The sequence below is a fragment of the Salvelinus namaycush genome, chromosome 9 (assembly GCF_016432855.1).
Source record: "Salvelinus namaycush isolate Seneca chromosome 9, SaNama_1.0, whole genome shotgun sequence".
Classification (NCBI taxonomy): domain Eukaryota; kingdom Metazoa; phylum Chordata; class Actinopteri; order Salmoniformes; family Salmonidae; genus Salvelinus; species Salvelinus namaycush.
Window position 1 is genome coordinate 45,996,452 of NC_052315.1, and position 13,287 is coordinate 46,009,738.

Consider the following 13,287-nt stretch of genomic DNA (forward strand, 5'->3'; position numbering starts at 1 on the left):
TTTGTGGGTCTAACAGCCTGATTACCACTGATCACTATCTATCACCGCCTCGGGCATCAGGGGAACACGGGCGATCCTACAGAGAGGTTGAAGACGGCCATCTCTACTCTGATTTCCATAAGTTCCTGTGATTCTGCTAGGAGATAGTCAGGTGACATGTATTTCGTGATCGTAGGCAGTGACACTCATTTGTAATGGTGCTATTTAAACAGCGATAAAGATCAGCACATGGTCAACTTAAGGATTTAGCGTTCTAGTCTAGTTCTTTCAATCTCAGCCTGGGGAACATCAAACACATGGGCTGATTATTCTTGACACACAAAGACGTAAATATAATCAAGATAGGACCCTGTTAACACCGCAGTTAGAATGCTAACTAAGTCTAACTGTTCAGTAAAGGAGGAGCAAAGTCAACTATTTGACCCACTATATTATGTGTCACGTTTTGATTCAAATTGTTCCATTTGCACCCCTTGCCTGAGAGTGTTTACCTTGTCCTGTGTGTCCACCAGTTGTAGAATATCCTGGGCTGCAGGCCAACGCTCACTCCCTGCTGGTCATTTGGGGGGACGGCGGGTCGATATTGTGTCCGCTCAGCGAGGGGATGGACGGGCCCGTTTCCCACACCCTGGGGTCACCCTGTGGTGGAGCAAGAAGCACGGTCACACAACTTTCTGTGAGGGAGAAAGGAACCGGTACACAGAGGAGAAAGGTTCGGCTCATAGTGGGTTTACTTGTGGTAGTGGTACTTACTGATTTATTCAATAAAGCATTAATTTTGTACGTATGTATATAGAACACAACAGTGGCAAATACACCGGATGTCACATTCTTGACATTGAGAAACAAAAAAAGTCATCAATTGTTTAATCACCTCTACTTCGCTTTATTCAGGCCTTCTTTAAAGTGTTTATTGGTAAACCAAATTCAAGTGGGTTATAAGTGAAGCTGACTTGACATCGACCTGTGGTTGTGGGGAGAAACCTACATATGAGTAACTGGACTGTAAATGTAAGCCAACCTAACCCCCACACATGCAGCTGTGGGGGATGGAGTCTGAACCTGTGAGTATGGGACACCAGTGGCTGGGAATGGCCAGCTAATTCAGAACACAATCCCATTTGATTTCCAGCAGCTCCTCAGCTGCCCCCCTCTGTGACACGTATCCCTCAGCCTACAGCAGGCGACAGTGAGCCAGCCGGCCACATATGGATCCTCCCTTGATATCATCCAGTCAGCGTCTAATCTTATTATGCAAAATTCTAATCCTCACCTGTGTCTAATGCCCCAAGGGTCACAATATTGCCATATCAAGGTTTTGGGAGGTCATGTTTCGTGATCGCTGATCTATTCTTCTAAGGAGACGTGGGACTTAAGGACTGTCCCCAGAGGCCAAGCAGCAATACACTGAAAGAGAGAGAGAGAGAGAGAAGGGGGAACCTGCAGCATGGGTTTGGAAGACGAGATTGACATGAGGTCCCTTGCTAGGATTATAGACTTGATTTGTAGCAGTGGGATTTTTCCAGCAGACAAGTTATTGGACGGGGAATAAGGGGCCACCAGCGTGCTGAAATTGGATCAAGATTGGCATTCGCAGCGAGTCGGTCGCGCCGGCTAAAACAGCAGCTGCCTGTAGATTTTGACTCCTTTCAGGTGAAGCCACCTCCAGTCACTCGGAAAGAGAATGGATGGAAAGTGAGCAGGAGGGGGGAGGTTGCGCGGGAGGGGCAGGAGGACAGGGAGAGAGAGAGAGAGGGTGGGTGATCATTTTGATGTCTGTGAGATTTAGCAGCGACGTAATGGGATTAAGTGTAACACCTTTGCTGGAGGAAAAAAGCCACCTGGCGCTGTAACTGGATGAGAGTGAGGCCTAATCCGTTCCCATCTGTAGGATGCCATTCATAAAGCTCCCGGTGGTTTCCGCTCTGCTTGCTTTAGTTAATGCCATCAACAGGAGCAATGTGGAGAAAAGTCCAGAACTCAATGCCCTGCCAAAAAAACAAGCTGATGCGGCGTCATCCTCCTACATATACTGGGGGGAGAGGTTACAGTGTATTATGGGAATGGGTTGTAATATAGCCTACATATTGGGATGGAATGTTCTATGTCAGAGGCTACTTTCTATGTCAGTAGATCTCCCAGTATGAGGATTCTCAGGATTATCAGGATTCCCCTGACAAGGTGAGGTAAGTCATTTTGTGTGTGCCTCCTGGGCTACCTGATTTTAGGGTGGTACTAGTAACAGGGAGGTGAAAGGTTAGTTAGCGTATAATGAGCATTTCTGAACAGACTAGTGATCAGCTGGGGATGCCAGGGTGGGGGCTCCTGTGTCACTAACAAGCTGCAGTTATGTTCATGTGCAAGTCCTGACATGTTGCAGGCAAAACCCAAGGGCTAGTTGGCTTCTCTAACCAATATGGCTGTCGCTCACTCTGCCTCAGAGTACATAGGGGAGTTCAACCAAGTAATCCTACCCTCACCAGTACTCCCACAATGGTTGAGTAAATTGCTTTTATTAAAACCTCTGATCTTGTTGTTCAGTCCATATTATAATTTCATAATAATACAATATTAGTCTCTGCTCACAGCGGCTGTGGGTAGAGAATAATACAATATGAAAAAAATGCATCAGACTACCTACACCAGAAAGCAACCAACAGTGCAATAAGTCCTTTATAAATGTTATTTTGGAAATGTCTTATTCAACGAGACACCAGTAACCCTATTCTCATTAGTCTATCCCTTTCACTTTCTCTTTCAAAACACACACAGACACACAAACACGTCTGCAATTGCAGTATTAGTTCCAGCTGAGTAGACAGGCTGATGGGATGGGCAATAAACCTCTGGCTCTGAAACAGGCTCAGCAATAAGCAAAGAGTCCGTCTCAAACTACTATACTGTAGCTGTCACAATACTGACTGGCCTTACTGACAAACCACAATACTACCCCGGTAATAAAAAAGGAATATCTTAACACCCCAAACACCAACGTCGCCTTAGCGATTGTGATTAGCCATTAAAATGTAATTCTGAAAGAAATAGTGCATTATTATTGTTCCTCTAACCTGAAAAAAAAACAATGGTTCCAACGGTGGGTTTTATACATCTCTGTATTGGCTTTGTCCTGCATTCAGCAGTAGTAGTCAAACAGAGTAGACATTTCAATGTTCTATCCAGCCTTCTCTGTCTGTCCCCTCCTGGCAGCTAGGATAAAGCATGGGGCCAATGTCACATTGTGGAACGCCTCTGTTTACCGTTTGGTTTAAGAGGGGCTCTGTGTAAAGAGGGATGCCCACTGATCTCTATGGCAAACATGGGGGGCGAGCATGGTGGGTTGAGGTACTGACAGCCCGTCACTCTCACAGTCTCTGTGTTGACACGTTGCTCCAGACAAACTCCAAATAACAAGCAGAGCGTTTACTAGGGTTGTTCTCTCTGAGGCACTGTTGTTTGCAAAGGTATTGGTACCCTTGTCTGCATTATGCCATGATGAGGAGGTATTAGAAAGCACAACATAAGACTTTCGCTTCCAACTGAAAGGAGGGAGTAAACATATTGACAAACAATTTACTTGTCATTCAGATGATCTGCTAGATATGACTACTTCTCTAACACTGGTCTAACAACCATGGTACATAAGAAATGACAAAAGTTATTCATAAAGTATTTGTGCTAGAGGATAAGCGGTTTCTAATATCAATCTTACATACTGCATGTGATTTTCAAACAAAGTAACACCTGCAGTTTACTATGAAGCCCACCTGTTGTCCAGTCTCTGGGAGAGGCAATTCCATTTGTGGGCCAAGCCCAAACAGGGAAGCACTACTTCTACAGATCTGTGTGTTGGGATATGAATTAGATGGGGAGGGGGGGGGTCCTTCCTTTGTTTGTCTGAGATTAAGTCGGAGTTCCAGAGGAAAAATGAGAGAAGAAAATCCACAGAGGTTGATTAGGAGAGAGTGGCTTTCTCTCCCTCCCCTTTGAGTTTGAGCCTCTCTTTCAGGCGCTCTTTTCAAAGATACCTGTGAACTTGGAAGGAGATCTGTGAAACTCTCTCCTCCGCTCAGTTCACACTTGACAGGGGGTTCAGGTTACGGCTGCCATTCACACCGAAAGCCACAGAGCTACAGGACTCCTTCACCTCCAGTATCGTGACAACAACTGTCTGCGAGAGTTGGAGAAGACTCGTCCTTTCTTTTGTCCAGACTTTCTCTTAGAAGCTTCGAGGGAAAAACATCTTATACTATTATATTGGCCCACTTTTACGTTAGAGGGTTTGTTTACTAAAGTACACATTTAATAGAAGTACCATTAGGTTTTGATCCTTACAAGCAACATTTCTTAGACTCTTTGGAATCTATTACATTTCAAAATCACAACAAAACAAAGCTCAAAATGCCATCATATCGATTGTTTACTCCAACTACTATTGAAAGTAATTGAATCAATACTCAACATACTGAACATATTTTCCAAATAATCAAGTGAATCCCCAAACTGAGACCTGTGTTTACACCAGGTTAAAAGTGACGTCCACTCAAATCGCCCCTGGGATTCTAATGTCCATCACGGTACCATAATGTATTGTTGATCTTGTCTGCGCTATGTAGGGGGGACAGATAGAACTTCATTAGAGCTTTGACAAGCCCACTCTCTAAAAGTGATGAGATTATTCCTAATTGATGCCACAGTCGATTAGGGTTCGGTCTGTTGCTGGCCCACTGGCAGGTCTAGCCCTGGTTCAGACCACAGGACGTTGATGAAAAGCGTGGTTCGCCCAGCTCAAGCTGTTTCTGCTAAAAGAGGACAGATTTTAGGGAACAGCCTAATGACTCTGTTTGAAGTATAATGAACCCATGACCCCATCCCGTTGCTGTAACCTCTCCTATCTGCCAACTTGGGGGATGAGGGACAATAAGACAAAAAAGGTTGTCATTCACTAGAGGGGTCTTCTGCGGTGAAGTGTGGAGGCCCTTTGTAACTGCATTGTGAGTTGAGAAAAAAAAACTCATTTATTTACATGCAAAGTTAACAAGAGGGAAGAGGTTACCGAGCCATTTGTTTTTCACAATGGACGGGGGTGGGGCGCAAACAAACAGCAGATTCCTCTACTCAATAGAACTTCAGGGTCTACTAGAGATAAATGAAAATGGTGCATGTGCGACTCACATAGCCATTATCATAAGACAGTTCATTAAATTGGTTGCTAGTTGAATTTGACACCCATGATTTTATCACATGGTATTAAAAGAACAGGGGAGCGTGTATGTTACAGAGCAAAATCAACTTCCCACTCATTGTCCACTAGAAAAGCCCCGCAGGGGTGTCCATTTAAATACACGGTTAAAATGTGGACACGTGTTCAGTGGATGTAGACGAAGAGAAAAGGGTGAAACGTCCTTGACGTCAACCAGTTCTTCAGGATTCAAAGAGAAACAACGGGACAAATCAGTCAATTTGTCCTCTTGACTTCTTATGCTGAGTGAACAGGTGTCACGGCACACAATGGCCTTTTCATCCGCTGCCTCTCTTCCAATGGAGAATTCCCCTCCACAGCGACAGCCATAGGCATACACCTCGTTATCTTAGAAGAGAACACAGACACTGTCAAACAGGTAAGAGCAGAGGGCTACACGGGATGAGACAGGTGGAGTATGACTTGATGAATGCATCCACTATGACTCCAATGGCAGGGGAGGGGAGAGCACGATTAAATAAGCAACACAAAGGAAGATGACCATGCCTTGACTCACTCACCGTCATCGGAAGTCATGTCGTCCAGACTGACACGGGCATCGACTGGCCAACTTTGATTCAGTTCACCGGCTGCATTGAGACGCAGAAGAAACATGAAAATGTCACGGAGGAATATACGCATGGAAAAGCCATGAAGCCTTAAATGTCAACTGGAAATGCTGTAAGATCATTGGCTAGCCTAGTAGTTTGATGAGCAGCTTGTTTTAGCCAAACTGGCAAGTTACTCGATTATGGGCAGATTAGGTTCTCCTCCTTAACAGCACAGAGCTGGATGGAGAGATGCCAGGCAACCACGAGAGGGCGGTCAGGTTTGATGGGCCCCTTGCCGCCTTTGTCTGCCTCGGTCAAGCAACGCTTGCCTCTCTTCCCAGACTTGTTGATGAAGTGATCCGGTCCTACATGGACTTTCGAGACCGGGCTAGCTACACTAGCGCTGCATAGCGTGCTAGCCACGTTGGCTAACTCGCCAAGGCATGCAGCTATTGCTAGCTACAGTTGAAGTCGGATGTTTACATACACCTTAGCTAAATACATTTAAACTCAGTTTTCACAATTCCTGACATTAAATCCTAGTAAAAATTCCCTGTCTTAGGTCAGTTAGGATCACCACTTTATTTTAAGAATGTGAAATGTCAGAATAATAGTAGAGAGAATGATTTATTTCATCTTTTATTTCTTTCATCACATTCCCAGTGGGTCAGATGTTTACATACACTCAATTAGTATTTGGTAGCATTGCCTTTAAATTGTTAAACTTGGGTCAAACGTTTTGGGTAGCCTTCCACAAGCTTCCCACAATAAGTTGGGTGAATTTTGGCCCATTTCTCCTGACAGAGCTGGTGTAACTGAGTCAGGTTTGTAGGCCTACTTGCTCACACACGCTTTTTCAGTTCTACCCACAATTTTTTTATGGGATTGAGGTCAGGACTTTGTGATGGCCACTCCAAGACCTTGACTTTGTTGTCCTTAAGCCATTTTGACACAACTTTGGAAGTATGCTTTGGGTCATTGTCCATTTGGAAGACCCATTTTCGACAAAGCTTGAACTTTGGCTTGCAAGCCTCCCCCTTTTTCATTTACATTACATTTACATTTAAGTCATTTAGCAGACGCTCTTATCCAGAGCGACTTACAAATTGGTGCATTCACCTTAAGATATCCAGTGGAACAGCCACTTTACAATAGTGCATCTAAATCTTTTAAGGGGGGGGGGTCAGAAGGATTACTTTATCCTATCCTAGGTATTCCTTAAAGAGGTGGGGTTTCAGGTGTCTCCGGAAGGTGGTGATTGACTCCGCTGTCCTGGCGTCGTGAGGGAGTTTGTTCCACCATTGGGGTGCCAGAGCAGCGAACAGTTTTGACTGGGCTGAGCGGGAACTGTACTTCCTCAGAGGTAGGGAGGCGAGCAGGCCAGAGGTGGATGAACGCAGTGCCCTTGTTTGGGTGTAGGGCCTGATCAGAGCCTGAAGGTACGGAGGTGCCGTTCCCCTCACAGCTCCGTAGGCAAGCACCATGGTCTTGTAGCGGATGCGAGCTTCAACTGGAAGCCAGTGGAGAGAGCGGAGGAGCGGGGTGACGTGAGAGAACTTGGGAAGGTTGAACACCAGACGGGCTGCGGCGTTCTGGATGAGTTGTAGGGGTTTAAGGGGTTTGTAGGGGTTGTAGGGGTTTGTAGTTGTAGGTTTTTTTTTCCTCCAAACATAGCGGTATGACGGCTGTGTGGTCCCATGGTGTTTATACTTGCGTACTATTGCTTGTGCAGATGAACGTGGTACCTTCAGGCATTTGGAAATTGCTCCCAAGGATGAACCAGACTTGTGGAGGTCTACAATTTTTTTTCTGAGGTCTTGGCTGATTTCTTTGGATTTTCCCATGATGTCAAGCAAAGAGGCACTGAGTTTGAAGGTAGGCTTTGAAATATATCCACAGGTACACCTCCAATTGACTCAAATGATGTCAATTAGCCTATCAGAGCTTCTAAAGCCATGACATAATTTTCTGGAATTCTCCAAGCTGTTTAAAGGCACAGTCAACTTAGTGTATGTAAACTCCTGACCCACTGGAATTGTGATACAGTGAATTATAAGTGAAATAATCTGTCTGTAAACAATTGTTGCATTAATTACTCGAGTCATGCACAAAGTAGATGTCCTAACCGACTTGCCAAAACTATAGTTTGTTAACAAGAAATTTGTGGAGTGGTTGAAATACTAGTTTTAATGACTCCAACCTAAGTGTATGTAAACTTCCGACTTCAACTGTATCTCTGCCTCCTCACGGTGGAATTGCTGCAGTAGCTTTCTTGTTTAGTATACGTAGCGTTAAGTCGCTTGGTTATTCTAAACGGTCCGTGCTGCGGTCAAAGAAGCTAGCTAGCCTAGCTTATGCTAAAATGCCTCCTGGCTAACATCAGCTAGCATGCGTAACTTCCGGCGAGTGAAACTTAACAGATTTCCCTCGGTGTTATGGCATCCCCATTCCTATAAGGAAACCGTGTTTGCGTGAACCTACAATGAAGAAGCAGCCCCGAGTACTTGGCTGGGGTAGCCCCCAGAGCGAGGGGCCTTGGCACGGGTCTGAGTGACCAGTGCGCCCCTCCGCCAAAACGTTACTGTGACAACAGTGCCCCCAGATTTAGCTAAACGGGGTACTACGTAAGCCATTTCCAGAGCTGCAGATGCTGCCTCCTCTGTTTACCCGTGTTCAAATCAAATGTATGTATCACATGCACCGAATACCACAGGTGTAGACCTTACCGTGAAATGCATACTTACAAGCTCTTAACCAACAATGCAGTTCAAGAAATAGAGTTAATATTTACTAAATAAAATAAAGTAAAAAATAAAATAAAATAAAAAGTACAAATAAAGAGGCTATATACAGGGTCAATGTGCGGGGGTACAGGTTAGTCGATGTAATTTGTACATGTAGGTAGGGGTAAAGTGACTATGCATAGATAATAAACAGTGAGTAGCAGCAGTGTAAAAAAAAAAGGCGGGCGGGAGCTTGCACAGAGAGTAACCACAAGTCGCAAAGAAAACAGGAGCTGCCTCCACTATTCCAGCACCATTTCAACTTCAACACTTCAACATCATTAAATCACCTCTGCTTAGTCTAATACAGTGATAACTAAAAGATACCCAAAATAATTTAGTCCAATCAACGTAAGCTGAATATGATGGCTCTGATTTCTGTGTGTGTGTGTGTGCGCGTTCATGCAAGTAGAGAAACATGTTGACTCACCCTAATTGTAGAGAAATGTCAATGCCATACTCTCTTTCACGTAGACGAAACAGTCTATCACTCTGTCATAGAATACACGCTTTAATTTTTTGTTGTCCTAGGCTACCTGGCTAAAATACTTGCTCGCAAGCCTAACTTTCATTCATGGGCAACGTTAGCTAGTTAACATGAGCTTTCTACATCTAGCTACATATTGAACCTCCATCCTCTCAGGCCAGGGGCACAACAATGTTTGAATTAATGGTTGGATCAGAATCGGCGTTATGATCATTGGCCAATACGGAGAATAAAGTAAAACCACAAATCCAAATCCTATCTCCATCCATGGCTAATTTAGGAAAGGCACTATTTTAGCTAGCTGGCTAGCTAGCCACCAGAGGACAACAACACAACGAGATGCAACAATTAAAGTTTTTCTGTCAAGGACGTATGCTCTCAATGGGATCCAAGCTGGCTTCCTTTAACACTTTTTTTTGGTGCGCCAGGACCATTCACAGTTGTGATCCGTTTCAGGAAACTAGGTGTATGTCAATACTTCACACAAGAGCCATTTTAACTTTTTATCAAAATGCGTTTTTTGGCAGAAATGCTTTTGGAACATGTGAACTTTCATGTGCATTAACAACAAACGTGTATTCGATCTGTAAATACGAGTACAATTGTTAAATTATGAGCCTAGTTGGTTTAGCCACAGAAAAAGTCAGCAACCTTCCCGCTAGCCATGATTGGCTAAGATAATCAGTGGGCTGGACATACCAAGAGATGAGTACGGATTAGTCTGCCATGTAGCACTCTTCTGTCTATTTGAGCTGGTTAGTATGTTTAGGTAATCCTGTCTAACGTGGCTTTAAAAAATATATATTGCTTAGTAGAACTGTATGTGTTGCTCTCCACTTTCTGAAGTTTTGAAATCAGTGGAATTAGATTATGATAGCTAAGGCGATGGAGAAAACACCTGTCGCCGGATTATATCTTCAAACTAAGGGCAACCATGGCATCCGTTTCAGGGAGAAGCATCCAACCATGACGTACTGTATATGGGGAAGATAGTCTAGCTAGTTACATTTTCAGATATTATACGTTTCTAATTTTGACAAAGTTGTTTTCATTTCAAGTTAAAGTGTACTGTTAGCTAGCTAGCTAACGTTAGCTGGCTGGCTCGCAGATAACGTTATGTGTATGATCTTATTATTAGTATCTCAGAGCCATTTGCTTGGCTAGTTATAGCCTAATGTTAGCTAGCTAACATTGAACCTGGTTTGTTAGCTACCTACAGATTCATGCAGGGTAGTAATGTCAAGAGTTGGGATTGTGGTCCATTGTTTACCTAGCTAGCTAGCTACATGTCTTAACAAAAGATTCCACGATGCAAGTAACCATTTCGGGTGCATTTGTAAATTCAGTCTGGCCATCTACACCAATTTCAGAGCACTCTCGTCTGAGTGTGCCAGAGCACAGAATAACTGATGAATTTATGAACGCTCAACACTCATTGAATATGTCCGGTGTCAGTAAACGTCTGCAAAAAAGCATAATTAAAGTGTTGCCAGCAGCACAATTACAGTCACTAATGCTCTGGATAACATGAAAACAGTTTAACCAGCTCTGCTCGGGCGAGTAAAATGGTCAGAGTGGGGTGTTCTCTCATTTGTGTCTGTTAGCCAGTTAGCTTTGGTGCTTGACTGCTGTTGTGAGGTCAGAACGCTCGGATCAACCCTACTCATCGGCCAGAGCGTCCAGCTTGCGCTTTGAACGCTCCGAAAGCGAAACGCTCTGAATTTACGAACGGACGGCACAGTTGCAGTCACCAACGCTTTGGTTAATATAAAAACAACCTAACCAGCTCTGCTAGAGCGAGTAATGTTCAGTGAGCTGTTCTCTCATTTGTGTCTGGAAGTAGTTAGCAAGTCAGATAGTTAGCTTAAGTTCTTGACTGCTGTTGTTAGTACAGAACCCTCAGATCAACCCTTAAAGAGATGGGTCGGGCTAAAGCTTAAGAGGATGTGAACGATGCTGAATGGGTGTGGACAAGGAAGAGCTCTCCAGTTGGTACCAAAACATTCAAAGGCCATTTTCTCAAAAGTGAGGTTACAAGTTTATCATTTTTCAAAGCAGAATTCCTTTCCCCATTGTTCCTCAAATGCAGTGTATGGTATACCATTTTGTAGCTCTGGGTCTCTGCTTTTATCCAATGTTAAAAACTTAATTTCAAATTTTGCTACATAAGACTGAATCAAGGAGTTCGGACACAGCTGACCTCGCTCAGTTTAGCTCAATGCTGATTGGCAAATTTTTTATACTTTTTTTGTCAAGGGAGGCCAGATGCTACGGGTGGCAACAATGTCATACTTGTTTGGACCAGACAGCATCGGATAGATGGCCTACACGTAGAGAGACTGAGGGGCGCTGTTTCGCTCGCTCAGATGCTTTCTCCTGTGAGATACATTCAGCTCCTTGTGAATTGAAGGAAAATTATGAAACACAGAGAAACAAAAGATAAATTATTATATATATATATATTGTTTTTTACATTTTGAGGGGAAGCCTCCATGAAAATGCTATTTTCCCTGGTTCTATTTGTTGTGTGTGTTGTCCAGCACTGGGTGCCAGCCGGTTACCAGATTGCTTCTTACCGCCTCAACCAAGTGAGGCTCGTTGTGACAACAGTGCCCCCAGGTCGCAATGCCAATTGGGGTACTTCACTGATTGCCGGAGCCCGGGTACACAGAGTGGGCCAGGCTTTAGGCAACTCTTATCACAGCGTTCATGGGTGTCAAAAGTGTTGTGTCTCCTGCAAGTGAGTTTGATGAAAAGTGTCTTTTCTCCACATTCAGACACACGGTTATCAAGAGAAGTGAACATGGAAAAATAACCAATCTCTCCCAGTCCACAAGGTGACGCCCGCCCCTTCAGATGGCACTTCATGGGAGTCTCACTGTCTGCTCCGACAAGCACAGTGTCGCCCTGGATCATGCGAACAGTGATGTCAGGGTACAGGCTACAATTTGTTCTGTGTCCCCCAAGCTTCGGCAGCGTCATCACATCAACTGGTCCCGAGCCCTCAGCGCCCGTTTTGAGGGAGGAAATATCCTCCTGTCTTCAGAAGCAAGACATCAGAGTAGTTCCTATTGTGAAGATCTGGAACGGCAGACGAGATGCCGTCTATTACAGCCGGATTTCTGGTGGCGGCTGAGTCGAGGGGGTAAGCAATGTTACTCACATCGATGCTACTGTCTCGTATTCAGTCTCTAGGCTTCATAAGAAACCAGAAAAAGAGCTGTCTGACCATCTCAGAGCATTCCGTTTCTGGGTCTCGAGTTATCCCCATGAGGGTGTCCGGTTCTCGGCTCTGTTTAGCCAAATTTCATCTGGGTCACAGCGCGTTTTCACCAGGCAGCCTTGGTTCGTGGAGATCGTTTGCCTTTAAGGCGGGGACCTGTGGCAATTTGGTTACTATGGGCTTGGCCCCTGAGAGGGACGTTCTGATTGCTAGAGGTTTACCTCTGAATGTTATTGCTAAATTCAGTGCGCAAGTGTGCCTTCCACGGGAGGTCTTTATGCGTATAAGTGGCAAGCGTTGGAGCTCTGGTGCCAAGATAAAGGACGGGTTCCTTTTCAATGCTCTGTGAGGGACATCATCATGTTCATACAGGACCATTTCAAGCATTCTCCATGTTTGTACATAATTCTCACTAATTTTGTACATAATGTTGCTGCTACCGTCTCTTATGACAGAAAAGAGCTTCTGGACATCAGAACAGCAATTACTCACCTCAAACTTTTTCTTTAATGAGTCCGACACGAAGGACATACTGCTTTGTCAAGACAAGGCCCAAATCCCCGTCATCAGCGTGAAGAAAAGACGGAGGAAAAGCGGCAAGAGGGAGGGGTGCCTTGTAAGAATTTGCCGACAAGTAGGTAAATCACTACTTCCCTCTGTATTATTGGCCAATATGCAATCATTGGAAAACAAACAGGACGATCTACGATCAAGACTATCCTACCAACGTGATAAGATGTAGACCACACTATCTACCAAGAGAGTTCACACCAAACATTTTTGTAGCTGTCTATTTACCACCACAAACCGATGCTGGCACTAAGACAGCACTCAACCAGCTGTATAAGGCCATAAGCAAACAAGAAAATGGTCATCCAGAAGCAGCGCTCCTAGTGGCCAGGGACTTTAATGCAGGCAAACTTAAATCCGTTGTACCTCATTTACACCAGCATGTCACATGTGCAACCAGAGGAGAAAAAAACTCTAGACCACTTTTACTCCAC

At 44.4% G+C, this 13,287-nt stretch overlaps 1 protein-coding gene across 1 annotated transcript in view; it reads right to left on the reverse strand.

The window, feature by feature from the left end:
• Window positions 1-543: 543 nt before the first annotated feature.
• Window positions 544-13,287, reverse strand: part of LOC120053293 (dnaJ homolog subfamily C member 24-like) — a 41,773-nt gene continuing 29,029 nt past the window's right edge. Inside the window, exons 4-6 of the mRNA XM_039000428.1 lie at window positions 5,761-5,829; window positions 5,474-5,587; window positions 544-674 (exon numbers count right to left, since the gene is read on the reverse strand). Coding sequence (XP_038856356.1) covers window positions 544-674; window positions 5,474-5,587; window positions 5,761-5,829 — 314 coding nt within the window. The remainder of the gene's footprint in view (window positions 675-5,473; window positions 5,588-5,760; window positions 5,830-13,287) is intronic.